Source organism: Mercurialis annua, linkage group LG2 (genome assembly GCF_937616625.2).
Source record: "Mercurialis annua linkage group LG2, ddMerAnnu1.2, whole genome shotgun sequence".
Classification (NCBI taxonomy): domain Eukaryota; kingdom Viridiplantae; phylum Streptophyta; class Magnoliopsida; order Malpighiales; family Euphorbiaceae; genus Mercurialis; species Mercurialis annua.
Window position 1 is genome coordinate 7670199 of NC_065571.1, and position 24398 is coordinate 7694596.

A 24398-nucleotide genomic window follows, 5' to 3' on the forward strand; every position below is an offset into this window, starting at 1 on the left:
GACATGCTAATTTAAAATGAAAAGAGTTAGTGATACAGTGAACCAAAATTTCCAGTTTACAAATTGTGATTGCAATTATTGAGAATTTATTGCTTAGAAATGCGATTCAAACCCCTAATAATCCTTCCTCCAGTTATATCTCATCCCCATTTCATTAAACCCTGCAAAACCCTAATTTACACAACCCAATTTGGAAGCTGTATTCAATTGAGATGCATTCTGGAGGAAATTTTTGGGGATAGGATTGATTGGAGGTTACTTCTTGGTTCTTGAGTAATGGGTATTCCAATTCGTCTTTTTTACTTGGTGGGTGTGTAGATATTGTGCGGAATCAGAGGAAATTGCTGCAATTGGTAGCTTCTGCTTTTGAAGTTTGTTGTTCATAACTTTATATATTATTACATATAGATTCTGTAAAAAATCTTTAGCTTTTGCATAAATTTGATAAATTTGTCCTTCCTAAACTTTCCACATCTTCGTAGCTGCTTCATTTTATTTCAGTATTACATGACTGCAAATTATTCTTTAAGCTCTTAGTATAATATTGACTTAGCTGGCCACCTAATCTTTATAATAATTAATACTGTAATTTTTTCCAACTTATGCATTGTTTTTGTACACTACTTGGTCATAGTTTAATAGCATATCTTTTAAAAATTAATAGAATATTAACCAACAATGACACCATAAATTATGATATATTATTGACCACCTAGTCATCCTAATCAGCTAGAACCTCACTAATATATTCATTTCTGGAAATCCTATACTGCTAAACTCTCCAGAAAAAGCCTTGTCAAGGATGGAACTTGATGTATCAGCTTTGATTTCTAATACAAGCTCATTAATGTATTCATTTACTGATTTTATCCTTGAACCCGTTTTCTTGCGATGGTTTTCGGGCTCACTACACTTACTTTTGTCATTTGTGTTATTTGTCTTGTTTGTCTGTAACGTATTATGTGCGGAAGGTAATAGCGACGATTCAAAAGAGTGTTTGAGTATTAACAAGAGGCTCTTGTGTTATAAACAAATTGTGTTACGTTGTTTGACTGTTTCAGTGTGTAATCTTGTTTTGTGTTTGTTGAGTTACTTTTATTGGTACTCTTCTGACTATGAACTGATTAGCCTTTTGGATTCACTGCTTAGAACATTGTCTTGGGTTGCTGTTTATTTACACTCCCAATTTTTTAGCTCAGCTAATACCAAGTTCCCGTTTTCATTGAGAGTTTTCTGGGCATTTTATTTCTCAATTTCATGTTATTGCCTTGTTGTAGACATTGTTTCTTATAGAAAACAGTTGTTCTCTGAAGTTCAGTATTTAGCATTGAATGCAATCTCTCTATTCAATGTTTTGTGGCTTTGTTACCTGGGGTTCTTGAAAACTAAGAGTAAAGATACCAGTCTCAAAGAACCTCTTTTAGATGGTAATTTAGAGTCAACTAAGTCAACAGGAAGTGATACTGTAACTCCTTATTCAAATGCTGGTCTTTTTAGTTCTCTTACCTTCTCTTGGATAAGTTCTCTGATTGCGGATGGCCACAAGAGAACTTTAAACCTTGAGGATGTTCCTCAACTTTATGGTGGGGACAGTGTTGTTGCAGCATATCCCGTCTTCTGCAATAGGCTCAAGTCAGATAGCATTGCTCCTAGAGGAGTTACCACGATTATGCTTGTGAAGGCGTTATTCTTCTCAGCTTGGAAAGATATTCTTTTGACTTTCTTTCTCTCAGTAGTACACGCATCAGCTACTTATGCCGGTCCATATCTTATAGATTCATTTGTCCAATGCCTGAACGGGCAAGGAGAGTTTAAACATCAGGGATATCTTTTGGCTGCTGCCTTTTTGGTTGGAAAGCTTGCAGCTTGCTTGTCTGAGATACACTGGTATTTTCAGTTGAGAGCAATGGGTATCAGGATATATGCAGTACTTGTGACAATGATTTACTGCAAGTGTATGACACTTTCATGCCAGTCGAAACAGGGAAACACTAGTGGGGAGATCATCAATTTATTGTCCCTTGATGCAAAGCGAATTAGTGATTTTACCTTGAGCATGCATGATCCCTGGCTAGTCATCTTCCAAATTGGTCTGGCCTTGTTCATATTTTACAAAACTCTCGGGCTTGCATCTCTTGCTACTTTTATTGCAATAATTACTTTCATGTCTCTGAACTACCCTTTAGGAAGACTGCAAAAGAACTTTCAGCAGAAGTTGATGAAATCTAAAGATGAAAGAATGAAAACATCATCTGAGATCTTAAGGAATATGAGAATTCTCAAGCTTCAGGCATGGGAAATGAAGTTCTTGTCCAAGATTGTCGAGCTTAGGGAGATAGAGACAGGATGGTTGAAGAAATATGTTTACACTTCATCAGTAGTTACTTTTTTCTCCTCTGCTGCTCCAATTTTTGTGTCTGTGATTACCTTTGCTACATGTATGTTTATAGGAATCTCATTTGAGTCAGGAAAGGTCTTATCTGCACTAGCTACATTTAAGATTCTTAAAGACCCAATTCGTAAGCTTCCTGAAACAATTTCTATGATGATTCGGACCAAGGTTTCCCTTGATAGAATTGCATCTTTTCTTCAACTTGATGACTTACAATCTGATATCATAGAGAAAATTCCAAAGGGTAGTTCAGATACAGCAATTGAGATACTAGATGGTAATTTCTCTTGGGATTTGTCTGCCCCTATCCCGACATTGAAAGACATTAATTTCAAAGCATTTCATGGCATGAGCGTCGCTGTATGTGGTACAGTTGGTTCAGGCAAGTCGAGCTTACTTTCTTGCATTTTGGGAGAGGTCCCCAAAATCTCAGGGACAATTAAGCTGTGTGGTACAAAGGCCTATGTTGCACAGATTCCATGGATACAGAGCTGCACCATTGAAGAGAACATACGGTTTGGTAAAGAGATGGATAGAGAACGGTATGACAGGATTCTGGACGCCTGCTCGTTAAAAAAGGACCTGGAAATGCTGTCATATGGAGACCAAACTCTAATAGGTGAGAGGGGTATCAATCTGAGCGGTGGACAGAAACAGAGAGTACAAATTGCACGAGCTCTCTACTATGATGCTGATATCTATCTTTTTGATGATCCTTTTAGTGCTCTTGATGCACATACTGGATCTCATTTATTTAAGGTTGAGTTATTTTCCTTTCACAGTCTCTTTTTTCCAATGCTCTGGTCATCTCTGCTAATTTATTAAATGATGGTACTTTTTGTATAGTAGAAGAGAATGATGTTTCTCACAAAGTAATCTAGTCGATGATTGTGTGGCAGGAAGTTTTGCTAGGTCTTCTGAGTTCGAAAACTGTTATATATGTTACACATCAAGTTGAGTTCTTACCTGCTGCTGATATAATATTGGTGAGTATGCATTTCTTGTGTTCACTACATTTGGGATTTCTAATGTAGACTATTTGGATCATTGAGTCCATTTTGTACCTTCCCGTAGGTCATGAAAGATGGTAGGATTACACAGGCTGGAAAATATAACGACATTTGCAATTCTTGCTCCGACTTTATGGAACTTGTGGGTGCACATGAGACGGCTTTATCAGCTCTTCGTTCCAATGAGACACAGACAGCTTCTGAAAATGAAAGTATGAGAAAGGACAATGATAGCCTGAGCAGCACAAATGGGCTTTCCTCTAAAGAAGAAGGTAAAATTTTACAAAATGTTAAAGCGGATGGGATAATTGAGCCAAAAAAGCAGCTTGTTCAAGAAGAAGAGAGAGAAAAAGGTAGAGTTGGGTTTCAAGTCTACTGGAAATATCTCACAGCAGCATATGGAGGAGCTCTAGTCCCAATTATTTTGCTTGTACATGTTTCCTATGAGGTTCTTCAAATTGGCAGCAATTACTGGATGGCTTCGGAAACTCCAGCATCGAAGGATGTGACACCCGTACTTAGTAGATACACAGTAATAATTGTGTATGCTGGGTTGGCAATTGGAAGTTCATTTTGCATCCTGATCCGATCCATACTTCTTGCGACAGCAGGGTTTAAAACAGCAACTGTTTTTTTCAATAGAATGCATTTTTGCATATTCCGTGCACCCATGTTGTTCTTTGATGCAAACCCAAGTGGACGGATTTTAAGCAGAGTAAGTATACTTATTTAGGCTCTTTAGTTAGGTCTGCCTGTATCTCCACTGCATTCTTTTTGCAGCTTTTCTCTCTTTAGTTCACTTTCCAATCCCCTTTTTCTGTTGTTTTTGTTCTTATGCGGGTCTTTAAACCGCGTTCGTCATTTAATGGATATGTTTTCTGCTCTTAATAGGCTTCTGTAGACCAAAGTGCAGTTGATACGCAAATTCCAAATTTGCTCAAGGCAGTTGCATTCTCATTGATCCAGATTCTGGTGATCATTGTAGTGATGTCTCGGGTGGCATGGCAAGTTTTTATTGTTTTTATTCCTATGGTTGTCGCCTCCATTTGGTATCAGGTAATGCTTACTATCTTCAAACACTTAGTTTATACAATAAATAAAAGCGTTCTCAAAAATTTGCTTTTTATGCAGCAATTTTATACCCCTTCTGCTAGAGAACTTTCACGGTTGGTTGGACTATGCAAATCTCCAATTATTCAACATTTAACTGAAACAATTTCAGGAACAACAACAATCAGGAGCTTTGATCATCAGTCAAGATTCCAAGAAACACTTATGAAACTGGTGGATGCTTATTCTAGGCCCAAGTTTCATATTGCTGCCGCAATAGAATGGCTTTACATCCGCATAGATATGTTCTCTACTATTACGTTCGCTTTCTTTTTATTTTTTGTGACCTCTTTTCCTGAAGGAATCAATCCAGGTTTGTCGCTTCCTGTCATGTAAATCTACTAGTCAGAGTTTTATTTCATTAATTTTGTAGCCTAAAATGCATCAACTCTTTGTGTTTCTTTGCCTGTAAAGCCATTGCTGGTTTAGCTGTCACATATGGGCTCAGTCTAAGCTTGCAACAGTCTTGGGTGATATGTAGCATCAGCGATCTGGAGAATAAAATTATATCAGTAGAGAGAATACTCCAATACATGTCCATTCCCAGTGAGCCTCCTCTTGTATTAGACGAAAACAGGCCAGATTCTTCTTGGCCATCACATGGTGAAGTTCTTATTGATAACCTGCAGGTAAATTTGCTTTGTTAATTTAGCTGTTAACACTTGTTCCTTACATGGCATATATGTCATTAATGATAATGACATGAATGTAGGTTCGGTATGCCCCTCATATGCCACTCGTGTTACAAGGTATTACATGTACTTTCCAAGGTGGGAAGAGAACTGGTATTGTTGGGAGAACAGGCAGTGGAAAGTCAACTCTTGTACAAACTCTTTTCCGCATTGTTGACCCTGCAGCCGGCCAGATTGTGATTGATGGCATCAATATTTCATCAATTGGTTTGCATGATCTGCGGTCAAAACTTAGCATTATTCCTCAGGATCCCACCATGTTTGAAGGAACTATAAAGAGTAACCTGGACCCTCTTGAAGAGTACACTGACGAACAAATTTGGGAGGTGGGTATATTTTCTTTTTACATTTGACATGCAATGCCTCAGGATTGTAAACTTCGAGGACGGAGCATGCTAAGTTGCTAACATACATTTTGATGGACTCAGGCTCTTGATAAATGCCAGCTTGGAAATGAAGTTAGGAAGAAGGAGAAAAAACTAGGCTCTACAGGTTTTTCTTTTTATTCTTTTTGGTACAATAAAAAATTATGCAAATTTTAACTCAATTATCATCCTGGTGGTGCAGTAACTGAAAATGGAGAGAACTGGAGTATGGGTCAGAGACAACTAGTGTGTCTTGGGCGTGTGCTACTCAAAAAGAGTAAGGTCTTAGTCCTAGATGAAGCTACAGCCTCGGTCGATACAGCTACGGACAATTTAATTCAGCAAACCATTAGGCAACATTTTTCCGACTGTACTGTTATAACCATTGCACACCGAATTACTTCTGTTCTCGACAGTGACATGGTTCTGCTTTTGAGTCATGGTGAGCATATTTCTGTAGAGAGTAGCTGATCAAATTCTGTTTTCGATACACATTGTTCTTGATGTTATATAATCATAATGCAGGGTTAATCAAAGAGTATGATTCTCCAACAAGATTATTAGAAAACAAGTCATCTGCATTTGCACAACTTGTAGCAGAATACACAGCAAGGTCAAACACCAGTTTTGAGAAGTTGACATGAATTGGCTGACGGAACTTCACAATCCACAGCTCCCCTGAAATAAGTCTCTTCAAAGAGGTCTATTCGCAAGGCAGCGTGGCGTGAAGTTATGGTTTAGACACATCATGGGGATGCAATAGAAAAAAATATTATTAAGATATGTATTCTTCATTCTCCGTTCCTCTTTTGACAATATATATTATATATTTCCATGAAGTCTTTTTATATATATGTATATCTTTCCATGAAGTCTCTTTCTTTCTTTTACTATATTTATCTCGTTAGTTAGTATAAATCCGTCAAACATGAGCTTGAAAAAAACCCCAAACCTGTTATTGTCATGTTAGACTTCTATGCTGCTCAAGCAATAACACAGCAATAACAAGAATTTGTGGGCCTTATGATGTTTGATATTCCAATTTCTTTTGAGATCCAATTATCTTGTGACAAAAGTTGGCGGACTTCACCTTCTTGGAAAATGCCCATTTCTTTTTGTAATCTATATTTCATGTTTAATAAGGTTTTTTTTTCCATTGCAATAAAAAAAGCACTTTATTTATACTCCACTAATGTTAGTAGGAAATAAAGTGCAGGAGTGAATACAAGCACAATCTCATCATTTCCTTCTTCTTTTTCTCTTGTCTAAAGAACTTGTAAGTTGTAACAGTAAGCTACCATATGGATACTCCACTTCCACAGAATTTAAAAGCGATACCTGACCTTTGATTTTTTCTATTCAAACAACCAAAGAATTCAACATAACTCCATCTGAAAAGCTCTTACAATTTACAAATGGAAATTCTTGATTTACCAGCTTTTCTTTCAAGCTCACCTCCACTGTTTTACATGCTCCTTAAACCCATTTTCCTCCATCGGTTTTCTGGTTTACTGCACTTAGTTTTGCTACTTGGGTTATTCATCTCCTTTGTGGGCAAGAAACTTAGGGCGGGAAAGGTGGATGAGAGGTTTGACAAAAACAAGAGGGTTTTCTGTTATAAACAGACTTTGTTGTGTTGTTATGGCGTTTCATTGTTTAACCTTGTTTTGTGCTTCTTAATCTACTTTTATTGGTATAGAGATGTCTGGTCTGATGATAAACTGATGACCCTTTTGGATTCAGCAGTGCTTAAATCACTGTCTTGGGGTGCACTTGGTGTTTATCTGTACACTAATTCTGTTTCTTCACCTGAGACAAAGTTTCCCATTTTATTGAAAATTTGGTGGGTTTTTTATTTTATTACATCGTGTTATAGCTTAATTGTAGATTTTATGCTTCAGGGGAAACACATGTCTTTAGAAATTCAGTTCTTGGTATCTGATGTAGTCTCTGTATTGACAGGTTTGTATATCTGTTATGTTGGGTTCTTGAAAGATAAGAATAGAGATTCCCTAATCGAAGAACCCTTTTTAAATGGCGATTCTAGTTTAAGTAATAGCTTGGAGTCAACTAAGCCCATAGGAAGTAAGACTTTAACACCTTACTCAAATGCTAGTCCCTTCAGTATTCTTACCTTCTCTTGGATGGGTTCCCTTATTGCTGTTGGCAATAAGAAAACTTTAGACCTGGAGGATGTTCCTCAGCTTGATTTTAAGGATACTGTAGCTGGGACATTTTCAGTTCTTAGAAATAAGCTGGAGATGGATGGTGGTGCTCCTGCTAATGGAGTTACCACAAACAAGCTTGTCAAAGCATTATTCCTTTCATTTTGGAAGGAACTTCTATTGACTGCTTTACTTGCACTGTTATATACAGTAGCTTCTTATGTTGGTCCATACCTCATAGAATCTTTTGTTCAGTGCCTTGATGGGCGAGGAGAGTATAAAAATCAGGGATATGTTCTAGCTTCAGTATTTTTCGTTGCAAAACTCGTAGAGTGTCTCTCTCAGAGGCATCAGGTGTTTAGATTGCAGCAAATTGGAATCAGGATCCGTTCAGTTCTTGTGGCAATGGTATATAATAAGGGCTTAACACTTTCGCACCTGTCGAAACAGGATCACACAAGTGGCGAAATCATCAATTACATGGCTGTTGATGCAGAGAGAATTGGACATTTTACTTGGTATGTCCATGACTTGTGGTTGGTCTTCTTCCAAGTTGGTTTAGCCTTGTTGATATTGTATAAGAATCTCGGTCTTGGATCCATTGCCGCTTTTATCTCGACGGTTATTATCATGTTGCTTAATTATCCTCTGGGTAGATTGCAAGAGAAGTTTCAGGACAAGTTGATGGAATCAAAAGATAACAGAATGAAGACAACATCTGAGATTTTAAGGAATATGAGGATTCTCAAGCTTCAAGGATGGGAAATGAAGTTTCTGTGTAAAATCCTTGATCTCAGAAAGATGGAGGAAGGATGGTTGAAGAAGTACTTTTACACCTCAGCAGTAACAAATTTTTTCTTCTGGGTTGCTCCAACTTTTATTTCTGTGGCCACTTTTGGTGCTTGTATGTTTATGGGAGTCCAACTTGAAACAGGAAAGATCTTATCTGCACTAGCAACATTCAGGATTCTTCAAGAGCCGATATACTTTCTTCCTGATACAATTTCCATGGTAGTCCAGACTAAGGTTTCTCTTGATAGAATTGCATCTTTTCTTCGTCTCCAAGAATTACAGTTTGATGTTATTGAGAAGCTTCCAAGATTTAGTTCTGACACAGCAATTGAGATAGTTAATGGGAATTTCTCTTGGGATTTCTCTTTACCTCACCCGACACTAAAAGATGTAAGTTTCAAAGTATTCCGTGGCATGAATGTTGCTGTTTGTGGTGCTGTTGGTTCAGGCAAGTCAAGCTTACTTTCCTGCATCCTAGGAGAGGTACCCAAAATTTCTGGGACTCTTAGGTTGTGCGGGACAAAGGCCTATGTGGCGCAGTCACCTTGGATTCAAAGCGGGACAATTGAAGAGAACATACTGTTTGGTAAGAAGATGGACAGAGATAGGTATGACAGGATACTGGAAGCATGTGCGCTGAAAAAGGACATAGAAATCCTGTCATTTGGTGACCAAACAGTTATAGGAGAGAGGGGAATCAACTTAAGTGGCGGCCAGAAGCAACGTATTCAGATTGCTCGAGCTCTCTACCAAGATTCTGATATTTATCTATTTGATGATCCTTTCAGTGCTGTGGATGCTCACACTGGATCTCATATATTTAAGGTAAAAATAGTTCTTTTCTCACAACCCAATTGCGCATCCTGAAAGCTAAATCTTTCTTTTATTTCAAAAAATTTACATATCCAGGCAGAATTTAGCCTTTTCTCTAGTAATGTATATTTTCTTGAATCCATGTATGGCAGAATGTTTTGATCAATCTTCTAAATACAAGAACTGTTATATACATCACTCACCAAGTTGAGTTCTTACCTGCTGCTGATATAATCTTGGTGAGTAATTATCTACCTTCCTTTTCTTTAATGCATCCCCAAATTCATTTAATTAAGTCCTTGTTTTAACTTTTGCCGTCTTTTAGGTCATGAAAGATGGAAGGATCACACAGGCTGGGAAATATAGTGACCTTCTTATCCCAGGATCCGATTTCATGGAGCTTGTAAATGCACACAGGGCAGCCTTATCGCCACTTGATTCAAAACAGGCATCACATCCTGAAAATGGAAGTACTAGTAAGGAGAGCAGCTTTAGTAAGGCTGTGCTAGATCAGGATAAAATTGACTTGGCAAATGATAAAGAAAATGAGATAGTTGTGCCGAAAGGACAGCTCATTCAAGAAGAAGAGAGAGAGAAAGGTCGCGTTGGGTTTACGGTGTACTGGAAATATATCACAACAGCATTTGGTGGAGCTCTTGTGCCAATCATATTATTGGCAGCAATTTTATCTCAGATCCTTCAAATTTGTAGCAATTATTGGATGGCATGGGCAACTCCTGAGTCGAAGGATGTGAAACCTGTTGTTACCGCATCTACACTGATAGGTGTGTATGCAGCTTTTGCCCTGGGAAGTTCATTCTGTCTCCTGGTCAGGATCACTCTTCTTGTTACAGCAGGGTATAAGACAGCGACTCTGCTTTTCAATAAGATGCATTATAGCATTTTCCGTGCGCCCATGTCCTTCTTTGATGCAACCCCTAGTGGTCGAATCCTAAACAGAGTAAGTAAATTCCTTGTGCTATTGTTTCTTAATTCAGAGGCCGACATTTTATCTTGAAATATAACCATTTGAGGAATAACATTCTTGATGGGGTTTCGGTTAATGATAAATTGTGCTTAAACAGGCTTCTACGGACCAAAGCCAGATAGATTTGCAAATGGCATATCAAACTGGTGCAGTTGTATTCACACTGATCCAGCTTCTGGGAGTCGTCGGAGTCATGTCTCAGGTGGCATGGCAAATTTTTGTCATTTTTATCCCTGTGGCTTGCGTTTGCATCTGGTATCAGGTAATCTTTATCATTTCTTCAAAATCAGATCCATATATAATGTATCATTTACACTTTATTTTTCATTTGCTCTTTATAATAATGTGTTAGTGTGGTATATGATCAGATTATACCTTGCCTTTGCATGACTTTGTTATGCAGCAATATTACATCCCTTCTGCAAGAGAACTTGCACGATTAGCCGGTGTATCCAAAGCTCCGGTTTTCCAGCACTTCTCTGAAACAATATCAGGATCGACAACTATTAGGAGTTTCGATCAGCAATCAAGATTCCAAGAAATAAACATGAAATTGATGGATGCATATTCTCGGCCCAAATTTCATATTGCTGGTGCAATGGAATGGCTTTGCTTCAGGCTGGATATATTTTCTTCTATTACATTCGCAACATCATTGATTTTGTTGATCTCTTTCCAAGATAGAATTAATCCAGGTAAATTGCTTGTTTCTTGTTTTTAGCTCATATCTTTTCTCATAACAACAGCCTGACAAATCTGAAGTACACCTTCTCCGTTCGTTCTTTTTTTCACTATTGAAGCAATTGCGGGCCTAGCTGTGACATATGGACTCAACCTTAACATCATACAAACTTGGTTTATATGGAAACTCTGTAATTTGGAGAACCGGATCATATCAGTAGAAAGAGTACTTCAATACTTGTCCATACCTAGTGAACCTCCTCTTCTAATAGAAGAAAAGCGACCAGACCAGTCGTGGCCGTCACTTGGAGAAGTTTCTATTGATAATCTTCAGGTTTACTTACTAAATATTTTTCAATTGATGGCTAATCATTATTGTATGGAAACTTGTAGAGACCTACTTTCAGCTTTTCGTTTCCATTTTCTGAAAATTTTCTGAAATTCCAATACTTTATATTTCCAACCTATTATTATAGTAAAACATATCCTTCCATAGTTTCTCATTTCAAGTATTTTCATTTTAACATTTTTTATTTCCATACAAGATTGTGAACAACAAATATGATGTAGGTTCGCTATGCCCCACACATGCCACTGGTTCTGCAAGGTCTCACCTGCAGTTTTCCAGGAGGGAAGAGAACTGGTATTGTTGGGAGAACAGGAAGTGGAAAGTCTACTCTGATACAGACTCTTCTCCGCATTGTGGAACCCACAGTTGGTCAGATTGTGATTGACGACATCAATATCTCATCAATTGGATTGCATGATTTGCGGTCAAGGCTGGGCATTATTCCTCAGGATCCAACTATGTTCGAGGGGACTATACGGAGCAACCTGGACCCGCTTGAAGAGTATACAGATGAACAAATTTGGGAGGTTGGTTATCCTATTCTGTTCAGTGGTGAAATAATTCTCTTCATAAATGTCTATGCTGACATGGTTTTATGATTCCAGGCTCTGGACAAATGTCAACTTGCACATGAAGTTAAGAAAAAAGAGAAAAGGCTGGATTCCATGGGTTTGTACCATTCTAACTGTTTTGCAAAGTTTAACTTTTAAGAAATTAACACGATAGAAGAATGGAGTCATGGGCGGAACTAGGTGGGGGCCGGGTGTGTGGCACCCCCAGCCATCCGGTCACCACTTACCTTCCTCCCCCGACTATGGACTATTTGGTATCTTCGTCACTCTCTGTACGGATTAAATATTTTTATGGTTACTCAACTATACTACTTTTATATAATGGCTATCGACATTTAATTTATTATATTTTGATAAATCAATATTCATTGTTCAAACAACGCGAGGTTACCCCATCAATCCAGTTCAAATTTTGCCTATGTAACCGACAGATTGGCAGTGTGTCATTTGGCCGTTGAATTGCCATATAGGCAGATTGGGTATCCTCCTGTATTTTGAAAAATATGTTCTGGTTACCAAATTTAATAAATTAAATACTGGTAACCGTTTGCAAAAGTTTAGGTAATAGCAAAAATATTTAATCATCTCTTTACACATTTTTTTATCTTTTATCCGTCTTATTCCGTTCCTAATCAGTAATCAGTCTGTCTCGTTCCTGACTAATACTCTTCTGTAAATTCACCTCCACTCTTATTTTTCTGGTTCCAACACTGAATATAGTGAATTTGTGATGCTGCAGTTACTGAGAATGGGGAAAACTGGAGTATGGGTCAGAGGCAGCTGGTCTGTCTAGGGCGTGTACTACTGAAAAAGTGTAAAATACTGATCCTGGATGAAGCTACTGCCTCTGTGGATACAGCTACTGATAATCTTATACAGCAAACCATAAAGCAACACTTCTCTGACCGTACAGTTGTAACAATTGCTCATCGGATAACTTCAGTTCTTGATAGTGACGTGGTTTTGCTTTTGAGCAATGGTAAGTAAGGAAGTACATGATTTAGATTCTGCAGATTATGTTGATGGTGCCAGTGTTGATTGCGGTGTATTAAGAACTGAACCAGGTTCAGTTGTTTCTAAAATTGATCTACGGTTCAACCTCTTTGAACTAGTAAAAAATGCAAAATCCGGAAACCATTAAACTGGTTAAATTATAGAAACCATTCGGATCTTTATTACTAACTAGAATGTGATATATCTACTGGATTTTCAATCCATTGCTGGTTCGGCCACCGTTTTTTTTAAAACACTGATTGATTATTGGAAATATGATGCAGGGCTGATTGAGGAATTTGATTCTCCGGCAAGATTGTTACAAAATAAGTCATCTTCATTCGGACAACTTGTAGCAGAGTACACAATGAGGTCAAATGCCAGTCTCGAGAAGTTCACTTGACAAAGCGTCTTATTAACATGGTTCAACTGCAATAGGGTCTTCATGACAGGTTAAGCTGATTGATGTCGTTTTTCTTAAGCTTTCTATATTGAAGCTTGAAGTCATAAAAAATCATGAAAATTAGTGAAACCAGATGAGTACCTTTTGTTTTTACTTTTTGCTCTACATAATAGATTTGTTAATACATTTTAATCTAATTCCCTGGTCTAGTGGTAAAGATTAAAGTCTTGAACTTTATTTAAAAATTAGGACTGAACTGATATAAAGAATTGGCGGTTGATTCGATAGGAAGAAGTCAAGAACTAGAGACTCCGGATAATTCTAAATTTGATCGGTCATATCAAAATTAGCTCAATGAACCAAACTTGAGTGATCATGTTCTTCTTATGCATAATAGTCAATTTGGAGAATAGCCATTGTGCAAGGATGAATTCACCATTTTTCTGCGAATAAGGTAATTAACAGGAACTACAGAGTTGTTGTTCATGAATTTCTTTTTAGTAAAGAAACATGAAACACTTCATTCTCGATTCTACGAGAATATATACGAAAGCCTTTCATTTGCTTCTCTTCGATGGAAGTTTGATTTTCCCAGAATGTATCCTAATTTTTGGCCTAATTCTTTTTCTGATGATCGATTCAACGGAATGGATCAAATAAGATGGAGTAACTTTAGCTTGTAAGTAAAGAAGAAAATAAAAGATATTAATCTCATCCATATCTCACAAGAATACAAACATTCCTATATATATATATATATATATAGTAGATATGGTTTACCGGTACCCATAATTGTTACAAAGACTTCTATATGTAAATTATACAAAACAAGAAAGAAAATATACAGCAGCTGCTGTTGCCTAAAATGTTTGTCACTGGTTATGTGATTTGTGGTTCATCTGATTTTTGTCTTCTTCAGTAAGCAACAGAACCAATTTTAGCCAAAATCTTAAATGAACCACAGAATTTAATTAGCAGCATGCTTGATGTTATCCCTTATAGCAAGTTAGCAACACTAGTTTGCCTATATTGTTCGAGCTCAAGGTAAACCATGTCACCAACATCAAAGGATGCGCTTCTTATCAGCATTACGTTTGGTCATATTCTGAACAATCACAAGCCGGCCTTTGAGAAGTTGAACCATTTTCGCCTTTAAATCAAAAGATCTTCCAAAGATACGGAATTACTGCGTGATATGATATCAGTAGAGATACGCGTTGCTCAAATGTAGTTTAATTTAGGATACAATGGTTTCCTTTTGGTTAATGTCATTCTATTTTTATTCATTTTCATGAGCAAAATGTGATGTTAAAAAGAAGTGGCCATAGACTTGATTCGATTGCTTCTCGATAGACTAATTCAATCCTTTGCTTGAGATCAATTCCACTCTTTCACCTTTCTTTGTCAAGGACAACATCATTTTAGAGAATCAAACATTATCGGATTGTCAAGAGATATATAATCAACACCAAGAACCATATCATTATTATCAAACTAAATGAAACTTGTGCCCGTATATTTTCCATGTGAAACGCATACATTTGGACTTCTTTTTTTTGGTCAAAAAATGGTTTCATTTTATGTTCCAACTTTTGCGTTCTATCAATTGCGACAAAATTTTTATAGTAACTATTTTTAGAAATTAGACAATATTTTAAAAAATTGATTGTAATTGATAAAAGATAAAAAAATTTGGATTTAAAAGATGAAATTCGAATTTTTTGATACAATTGCAAAAAAAAACCTTAAAAATTAGAATAATTATAAAAAATTGAAAAAATTGGTTGTAATTGATAAAAGATGCAAATGTTTGAATTTTAAAAGTGATTGTGCTTTTTTTCCGAAAAAGACCCAACTTTGATTTACTCTCAATAATGTCTAAAAAAAGATAACAAATATTTTTTTCAATTATTACTCAATTGAAGTGATGTTAAATTTTAAATATGTTAGGTAATTAATTTTTAGTTTGAAAAATATTCAAATCACTTAAACCCTATTAGATAAAAAAAATAAAAGTTTCAAATTGTACATAATTTATTTGGCAATGAAAAATAGTTAATTATAGAATTTTAAAATGTTTTCAACACAGTTTCAAACACATAACAGTGTAGTTTCAAAAAGGCTTAATTACTTAAAAATCCCCACCTTATAATATTTTTTCGTTTATACCCTGACCTAGGAAAAAATTCATTTGTACCCTTTTTTTTGATTTTTCATTTTCAACTGTACCCCAAGGCATTAAATTGAATTTTTTTCATTTAAGAAATTTTTTAAAATAGTCCTTCATTTTTTAACCTATATTTAATTAGACTTTAACATTATTAATAGTACAAAAATACATTCTTCTTTACAAAATTAATTTTATAATCTTTTAAATACAAAACCGTAAAAATATATAATTTTTATTTAATAAAAATAATTTCCGATTTTCCGAAGAAGAGACCGCTCTGCTCCTCCTTCATGAGGAGGAGCTCCTCCCGAAAAAAATATTAAAAAAATATATTTATTTTTTGTAAAATTATCGGGTTTTGGTAGCGGATTTGTAAATCGAAGAATTACAATGGTAGGTCGAATTTTTTTAAATAAAAAAATTTAAAACGATTAAATTTTTAGAATTTATTTGAAAATTTTAAAGTTAAAGGACTTATTTGTATTCGTATAAATCGAAAAAAGTATAATATAACCCTTCTTTTTTATTATTTTTAATATTTACATCCTTTAATTATTTAAATTGTCAAAAAAAATTAAATTTTGGGGTACAGTTGAAAACGAAAAATCAAAAAAAGAGTATAAATGAATTTTTTTCCTAGGTCGGGGTATAAACAAAAAAATATTACAAGATGGGATTTTTTTAAAATAATTAGGCCTTTCAAAAACTATAGTTCTAATATTTTCTAATTAGATTTTGGCAAAATTTATGAAAACATTCATGTAGTTTTAATAAAATCGTTATATTTTAATATAGTTTCAGTTTCAAAAAATGCTTAATTGCTCCAAAAATCACCAACTTTCGCGTGTTTTTGGTATTTGACACGAACTTTTAATTTTGGTACATAAATACATGAACTTTTAATTGGGTCGGCAGTGGTGGGTAGCCGGAAATTATTATGAAAGAAAAAGATGGATTATGATTAATTGGGTTTAGTTGTTAATTAGAAATATTTAATTAATTATATAGAAAAAACTTTCAATTTATGTTAATTAGATTTTAAGTTAAAAAGGATTAATTAGTGTTTTAATTAAGATTAATTAGATTTAATTAAGTGTTAATTTTTAAAATTAGGCTTTCACTCTCTTTTTTTATTCAAAATGGTGAAACCATCCGATTTTGCATAGTTTTGGGGCACTTTGGTCGAAGTTGGACTTATTTGATACTTCGTGCGTACATGGGATAAATTGATCCTTTACTTATTATTTTTTAAAGGCTTAATGGCGTAAAAAATCATAAACTTTAGCGTGTTTTGCAAATTTAACATAAACTTTCAATTTTGGCAAATTAAAACACAAACTTTTGATTTTTTGCAATTTTAGCACCGATCAATTTTCCTTCAAAAAAATAGAGAAAAATGCTGATGTGGACGCCGGAATAGTGGTTATTCCGGTGTACACATCAGCATTTTTTTCATGAAAAATTGATCGGTGCTAAAATTGCCAAAAATCAAAAGTTTGTGTATTAATTTGCCAAAATTGAAAGTTTATGTTAAATTTGCAAAACACGCTAAAGTTTGTGATTTTTTACGCAATTAAGCCTTTTTTAAAATAGCGAAGGACAGAGAAGTCATCTCCCATAGTCTCCCACTTGCACTTTCAGAATCTGCTCCTCCTCCAGTCTTCACCAAACTCAAAACAATGGAACTCTTCCAGCACCCCAAAACCCTTCAAATTCGCCAATTTCACCCCCCAAAAACCCATCTTCTTTAACAATTACTACAACTTTATAAAAATCTTTTCATTTAAACCCCCGCCCTTCACTTATCATCCTCTAATTTTACATTCCAACTCCCTTTTCATTTCTTCAACTCCTCCAATTTTGACTCTTAACTTCTCTCAAATTTCAATTCTTTTCAATTCAACCTCCCAACTTCTAATTTGAGTCACAGTTTTGAATTCGAGTCAGTGACTGAAATTCAATAATGGAAATTGCCTGCCAGTCTTCTTTTCTGGGCCGGCCATTTATGATTTCTGGTACAAAACCATCATCTTTTTTGCATTATAATAAAGTTTCTAAGCTGAATGTGAAGCTTTTCCAGAAGAATTATCGATACCCATCTCGTAGTTTATCTAAAGTTCTAAACTTTAATGATTTTAGACCACTGGGTATTTCAAATTCTAGTAAATTAAGAGGCTTTGATGTTAGAACTCATTCAAATTCGATAAACAAAGTTGAGGGTAATCTGGGTATGAATGAAAATATAGGTATTGGTAAGAATTTAGAGTTGGTTAGATTGTTGATCAAAGGTGGGGTGGTTTTGGGTGCAATGGTTTGTGGGGTTTTGGTTTTGGGTTGTAAGAGAGTGTTTGCAGCTGAAGGTGTTGTGACTGCTGGCTATGGTGTTATTGAGCAGAGTGTATTGGTGTTGAGGAAGGCGTGGCCGAAACTTTCTCAGGTTCTTTTGGTTTTTAAAGAGCAGGGTTTGATATTGGCTGCACTTTTGAGTTTGTCGGCGTTTTTTTCTATGGCTGAGACTTCAATCACCACACTTTGGCCTTGGAAGGTACGGACTTTAAGATATCGAATTGAGTTTGTCATTAATAAATGTTTATTTGTGTGAACTCAAACTTCACTTGTGACTTGTGAGTAATGTTGTATTTCTGGAGGCATTAATGATTATATGCATATTGTTTAAAAGCTAAAATTAGGAATGTGAAGAAACTTGGTGGTTCATTGTACTGTTTCCTGTTCATTGAACTAATCTTGGTGGCCATATTATATTCCAATATAAATGTATCTTAAAATATCTAATGGTCATTCTAATGTTAATAGAGATTCAGGTTATGTTTACATATGTTTTTCTTTTTGTTCATCTCAATGTTACTCTCTTTGATATAATTGTTCATCCAACATAAATCTATCAGGTTCGAGAGCTGGCTGAAAAAGAGCCTGATGATGGTGTCTTCAAAATGCTTCGTAGTGATGTTACACGGTTCCTGACTACAATTCTTATTGGCACAACGTACTGCCCTTTTTATCACCTGCTGATGTAACATTCATTCCAATCTAAATGCTTGAGTTTGAATATTATTTCTTATTGTAGATTCTATTTATGTCCTTAGTGTGGTGAACATTGGAGCAACAGCTTTAGTCACAGAGGCAGCCACTGCAATATTTGGCGAAGCTGGTATTACTGCAGCCACTGGAGTAATGACTGTATGTACAAGTTTCTCTCTGCTGTATCTCTCTGTTTGTGGATTAATTCATGTTGAATAATATACGAATGCCGAGGATGAAATGACATTTTTCATGTCTAATTGGTTCTTTCCTTGGGAATTGTAATGAATCTTAATTTGAATTAAGTGGATGATTGACTAATAGAAAAGAAAATCTTTGTTTGGTTTTCTTATGAAGTTTCCTTTTTACTACCGATTGCAAGATTGTAAAAATGAATGAGCAGGAATGTTAAAACTAATTTGAGCAAGGGAATCACCCCATGTTTAAGGATAATAATACTTCAGTTGTACTTTGTAGTAATTACACTTGTTTGTTTTTGTCCTTCCAGCATGTTGTTTTTGGATTACGATTATGTAAGAGTATAATTTTAAAGATTGAAAATATGATGAGGGGCTCTTAGAGGATCTTAGGAAGGCATTTGCATAGCAAATGACACCACAAAGAGTTATAGCGATTTGCATCTAAGTATCACTAGAGCTGTTTGTCACACCCTAAGAATTCTCCCATTGTTAATTTTTCTTAATCAGTTATCTTTTGATGAATGTAGGTTGCAATATTGTTGCTTACTGAGATCACCCCCAAAAGCATAGCTGTTCACAATGCCACAGAGGTGGCTAGGTTTGTGGTAAGTTCATGTGTGTTGGACTTTTTTTGCTTTATTTTAATTCCTTTATATGGTTCTTTTATGCTGAAGACGATCTTAGTGCTACATAATAATGTTGTTTGCTATGACGTTAGGTCAAACCAGTTGCATGGCTTTCAGTGGTGCTATATCCTGTGGGAAGAGTTGTCACATATTTGTCTATGGGAATGCTAAAGATGCTTGGTCTGAAAGGGAGAAGGTGAAACAACTTAAAATCTCTTGAATATTATGTGCAACTTCACTTTTAGCATGGAGCTATCTCTGTGTGTGCATATGTGTGTGTGTGTTTATACATTACAAAATGATTTCTCTGTTACCAAATAAAGTTACAATAGCATTATGAAATTGTGATTTGGAATGCCATACAGCTACATGCCCATTACTTAGTCCTGTGTTTCAGACAATGGATAATGAACAGAGTAGGAAACTGATTTCTCCATTAATGTATGTCATTGTCCCATTTCATTTGTTGCTTCCTTTTCTGTCTCTTTCTCCTTTATGTCCCATTGTCCTGTACATGGTCGGCATTTGTACGACTAGATGCACATGAAAGGTCATTCGATGGCTGTTTTCTATAGTAGTATTATCATGTTTCTTTTCATTTTATTTTTGTTCCTTGATAGCGAGCCTTACGTTACTGAGGATGAGTTGAAGTTGATGTTGCGAGGAGCAGAGTTAAGTGGAGCCATAGAGGAGGAAGAACAGGTATCATGAAGGTCCAGTTATGGTTCTTATAAAGCACCTTCTTCTGTGCATTTTCCACATGCTAGTAGTGAAGGTCTTCATATTTTATGTGCTCAATGTTTTATATTTCCATACAAAACATTGTTCAAATACCTTAGAACATTCGGACAGTGTATTTGTGCTAGCAAGATGCTGAAAAACACTTGCGGTGTGAGAGAGATTATTGATTGGTCATCAGAATCTCAGGCAGGATTGACAGAATAGTTAATGATATTAAAATATAGCTTTTAATGGTATCAACAAATTACTTCTGGATACAATGTGGGATAAAAAATGTACGAGGTTGAAGGTTGTGTCCATTTGTTCCATGGTCAACAATAATAAAGCAGCATTTATAGAGTAAATTAAGTGTGATGTTACAAAAAAGTGGCAAAAGCATGCTGATTTGATTGAGAGGCCAAACCCTAGAATTATATTATTGCATAATGTTTCTTGACATTGAATTTTTTATAGAAAGAAACATGACTCTTTCATTCTTGTACTCATCATAGGCCTCGGGTCCCTAGATTACGTAGAAACCTTTCCAGAAAACTCTTCAAAATGTTGGAGGTGTCTTTTTTTCTACATATTGTGGTTAAGGTCTTCTAACATTTCGTGTACTTCTACACAGGATATGATTGAGAATGTGTTAGAGATCAAGGATACACATGTTAGAGAGGTCATGACACCTCTGGTTGATGTAGTTGCAATTGATGCCAGTGCAACTCTTGTTGATTTCCATCAGCTGCGGGTGATTCATCAGTATTCAAGGTAACTTAATCTATACTCTACTTCATAACCTAAGCATCAAATTTAGATACTTGCTGAGACTTTTGTGGACATGTTCATAGGGTTCCTGTTTTCGAACAGCGTGTGGACAATATTATGGGTATTGCATACGCAATGGATCTGCTAGATTATGCTCAGAAGGTCAGACATATTCTATGCCCTTTCCACCCTGTTTGAATTGCTACGACTCTAGTTATTGATTGTATTTGGCAATCTCATAGTGTGCAGAATTATGACATGTTTCATTTTTGAAGGGCGAGCTGCTAGAAAGTACAACTGTGGGAGACATGGCTCACAAACCTGCATACTTTGTGCCCGGTAATACTTTCACTGTGTAATTGATGGTTTATGTACTTTTCAGTATTATGCATTCTGGAAGATTGTCTTCTCATCTCAGTTTTTGATTTAGGCGTGAAATAATAGATCTTATCCATTTAAACTAGGTTGGGCTTGGGGGTTTCTTATTTGCTGTCTTCTATCGGCTGATGGAAGGCAGCCTGTCTGAGTGACTCCAAAATCCATAAATATTTTGGAATGCCTTATTTGCTGTCTTGCATCAGCGGATGGAAGACAGCCTTGTCTCAGTGGCTATAAATTCTACAAATAATTTGGAATGGACATGTTTCTAGATATCTAGCCTCCTTTTGCTATATATTTATTATTTATTTCTCGTTGATATTATTTTATACTTGCTACCTGGTTACTCTTCTTTAAAGAATGCATGGAGGTACAAATTTGACTCCATGGGTGTTGTAATAATGATAAAAAGATTAACTTACAGTATGGAACTCCTTATCAGATGGCTCAGTGTTTTCCTTGCTAAAAGTTCTTTGAAAATATTCACATATTTAAAATGCTATTTGAACTTTTCTTTGTTTTGAATTTTGTGTAGAAAATATTTGTATCAATTTTGTAGGTTTTTTGCTATAGCTTTTAACAAATGTAGTTTTTTTGGTCATGCAGATTCAATGTCAGTCTGGAATCTTCTTAGAGAGTTCCGCATCAGGAAGGTTCACATGGCTGTTGTTCTTAATGAATACGGTGGAACCATTGGAGTATGTACAAACCCTACTAGTCCTATTTCGAATTGTATCTATATTTTGATTGTAGAAAAGTTAATTGGTGATATACAGCGTCGTGCTTACTTGTTTTCAACCTTGGCACTTTTAGTAATTACTGAGTTCTTTACTTGTTAACTTAATGCACAGCCATATAAATGTTACTGAATCTATCTTCCATGTGCAAAATGCTGATCACTTTCTAATCGGTCTAAGTACATGATGCCAATCAAATGTGTTCAATATAAAAAAAAAATAGATGTACATTTACCATTTATATTGGTATCATGGCCGTCAAGCGTAAGAGTCTCCTTGCAGTTAAACGCTCAGCTAAATATCATTATGTTAGTTATTTTATTTTCTGCATGCTGACATTCAGTTAACTATTCATTTTAAGTGCCCAACTGTGCTCATCTTACATTTACTCTATGTTAATTTTTCCCCATTTTTATGGATGAAACAGATAGTTACCCTGGAAGATGTTGTTGAGGAGATTGTTGGAGAGATCTTCGATGAAAATGATTCAAAAGTAAGATTGAAAACACACTTTTTATCCATGAAGTTGTGCATTTTTGTCCAGGATTATGTTTTGATGGTTTTGGAATTGCTTTGTTATGACAATTATATCCTCTTCCTGATCTAATGATGTTGAAGTTTTTGTTATTGTTTTATAAAAAATATACAAGTAACAACCATTACTGATAGCAGCAGGAATACATATGTTTGCTATAATAATTGAAATAATGCCATATCTTTTATAATAGGAGGAGATACAGAAGAAAACTGGCTACATTGTTATGCGAGCAGAGGGAATATATGATGTTGATGCAAACACTTCCATTGATCAACTCTCTGAAGAGCTAAATATCAAAATGCCTGAGGTATGCTTTTTGTAGCAGTGAATCCCCTAGTAAATGAACAATACAACAACTAGTACTAAAAACTGATTTTCTCATAATGGTCTCGTTGTTGATATTCAAAACAACCTTGCCTGTGATTGGTTGGCTGCAGAACTATTGTGTTGAATATACATTTTGCGCACTAATGACCATTAGTTCTTGAATATGCATCATTGATAGTATTCTCTTTCTTCTCTTGTTCCCAGGGACATCAATATGAGACAGTATCAGGTTTTATATGTGAGGCATTTGGATACATCCCAAGGACTGGGGAGAGTATCAAATTTATCCTTGAAAAGGAAAATCAAGAAGAGGATGATGAGCAAAATGAAGGCAAATCTGATCGACAAGATCAGAATGATAAGAATCAGATATATAAACTTGAGGTATCCTTTCAATCATGTTTTTCTTTTCACTTGTGCAAGCTTCAGTCGGTGTGGTTTGCGTCAATATTTGCACTATGGAAGAGTTAGTATTGGCTCTAAAAACAGTTACATTAATATTTGCTCTAGAAAAAGTTGTCTGCTAGATAATTCTGGTTCAGTAGCATAAGCCTGGAGTTTATGGTTATAACTACGACATCGAACTAATATACATACAATAATTGGCTGTTCCGTCTTATAAACAAGGGCTTAACACCTATGTTGCACGGAAACTTCTAATTTCGGAGTTTCTTTTCCGTTTCTAGAAACACTTCTGAAATTCCAAAACTTTCTATTTATAACCTATTTGTATAAAAAATATTGTTTCGCTGTTTTCAATTTCAGCGTTTTTTGTTTTGCCATTTCCGTTTCTGTGCAACACAGCCTACCACTCGCATAACGCCTGTTCCTGAAGTAATAGTGCTAATCATACTCAGGACTGGCATGAATGAGTTGAGCAAATATACAGCAATCAAATATTCTATCTAATAAAAACTCATTGTTTCTACCTTGAGATAAAATTGCTTTCTGCATTTCACTAAGCAATTGATATGACCAATAAGAAACTATTTATTACAGATGAAAATTTCTTAGTGATGGTAACATTCTGTTTCCTCATGGCTCAAATGCTATAATATAATCAATCTATCGACGACCCATTCGCGCGGTCTAATGTAGTTTGTATATTGCTTGGCTGTCCTGTTACTATCACCATCTGTAATATATTGCCTTTGCTGCAGGTATTAGCTGGAAATGCTAGAAAAGTAAGCGCGGTTCGTTTTGAACGAATAAGCAATGGCGACCAAATAATGGAGGCCAAAGAGGTAACTCGTCTTGTTCCCAAAATCATAAAGAAGAAGTGGAGCAGTGATGATGAGTCGGACGATACTGAATTTGATGAGGATTCATTCCAAAAGAGACCAGAACATGCTCTTTCTGATTCCAATGTAATAGCTGAACATGAAGATGACAATGAGAGTTATGGCGGACAGTAGTTGTTACTTTCTCTCTTTCTCTCTAACTCTCTCTCTCTTCGCTCTATCTATTTATCTATCTATTTTTACAGCTCGATTAAAAGCAGTGAAAACGACATGAGAAACAAAACAAAAGAACAAGAATACCGGGAGATACTAACTTTGTAAAAAAAAAA

The 24398-nt window shown here is 35.6% G+C and overlaps 3 protein-coding genes across 3 annotated transcripts; all 3 read left to right on the forward strand.

Annotated features, from left to right (window-relative positions):
* Positions 1–6441, forward strand: LOC126667866 (ABC transporter C family member 3-like). Its single transcript, XM_050360977.2, has 10 exons — positions 1–3151; positions 3292–3378; positions 3467–4117; positions 4294–4458; positions 4534–4825; positions 4927–5141; positions 5225–5530; positions 5633–5696; positions 5772–6011; positions 6095–6441. Exons 1-10 carry the CDS (start codon positions 803–805, stop codon positions 6211–6213), a joined length of 4488 nt encoding a protein of 1495 aa, XP_050216934.1. The 5' UTR covers positions 1–802; the 3' UTR covers positions 6214–6441.
* A 66-nt stretch (positions 6442–6507) lies between these two features.
* LOC126667864 (ABC transporter C family member 3-like) lies at positions 6508–13542 on the forward strand. The gene is made up of 10 exons (XM_050360976.2): positions 6508–9351; positions 9492–9578; positions 9665–10300; positions 10425–10589; positions 10731–11022; positions 11128–11342; positions 11579–11884; positions 11963–12026; positions 12669–12908; positions 13207–13542. The coding sequence occupies exons 1-10, from the start codon at positions 6985–6987 to the stop codon at positions 13323–13325; spliced, it is 4491 nt and encodes a 1496-aa protein (XP_050216933.1). The 5' UTR covers positions 6508–6984; the 3' UTR covers positions 13326–13542.
* A 3567-nt stretch (positions 13543–17109) lies between these two features.
* Positions 17110–24313, forward strand: LOC126668066 (putative DUF21 domain-containing protein At3g13070, chloroplastic). Its single transcript, XM_050361282.2, has 14 exons — positions 17110–18040; positions 18402–18499; positions 18600–18693; positions 19262–19339; positions 19453–19556; positions 19981–20062; positions 20712–20851; positions 20932–21010; positions 21124–21187; positions 21833–21924; positions 22391–22456; positions 22692–22808; positions 23033–23212; positions 23989–24313. The coding sequence occupies exons 1-14, from the start codon at positions 17459–17461 to the stop codon at positions 24241–24243; spliced, it is 2031 nt and encodes a 676-aa protein (XP_050217239.1). The 5' UTR covers positions 17110–17458; the 3' UTR covers positions 24244–24313.
* The last annotated feature ends 85 nt before the right edge of the window (positions 24314–24398 follow it).

What these genes read in the sequence shown, in the direction of transcription:
- LOC126668066 (XM_050361282.2), top strand. Translation starts at nt 17,459, where the DNA reads ATGGAAATTGCCTGCCAGTCTTCTTTTCTGGGCCGGCCATTTATGATT. An exon ending in AATACGGTGGAACCATTGGA is followed by an intron (nt 21,925 to 22,390) that starts GTATGTACAAAC and finishes TGGATGAAACAG; the next exon opens with ATAGTTACCCTGGAAGATGT. An exon ending in ATCAGATATATAAACTTGAG is followed by an intron (nt 23,213 to 23,988) that starts GTATCCTTTCAA and finishes CCTTTGCTGCAG; the next exon opens with GTATTAGCTGGAAATGCTAG.
- LOC126667864 (XM_050360976.2), top strand. Translation starts at nt 6,985, where the DNA reads ATGGAAATTCTTGATTTACCAGCTTTTCTTTCAAGCTCACCTCCACTG. An exon ending in CCAAGATAGAATTAATCCAG is followed by an intron (nt 11,023 to 11,127) that starts GTAAATTGCTTG and finishes TCACTATTGAAG; the next exon opens with CAATTGCGGGCCTAGCTGTG. An exon ending in TTTCTATTGATAATCTTCAG is followed by an intron (nt 11,343 to 11,578) that starts GTTTACTTACTA and finishes AATATGATGTAG; the next exon opens with GTTCGCTATGCCCCACACAT.
- LOC126667866 (XM_050360977.2), top strand. Translation starts at nt 803, where the DNA reads ATGGAACTTGATGTATCAGCTTTGATTTCTAATACAAGCTCATTAATG. An exon ending in CTGCTGCTGATATAATATTG is followed by an intron (nt 3,379 to 3,466) that starts GTGAGTATGCAT and finishes ACCTTCCCGTAG; the next exon opens with GTCATGAAAGATGGTAGGAT. An exon ending in TTCTTATTGATAACCTGCAG is followed by an intron (nt 5,142 to 5,224) that starts GTAAATTTGCTT and finishes ACATGAATGTAG; the next exon opens with GTTCGGTATGCCCCTCATAT.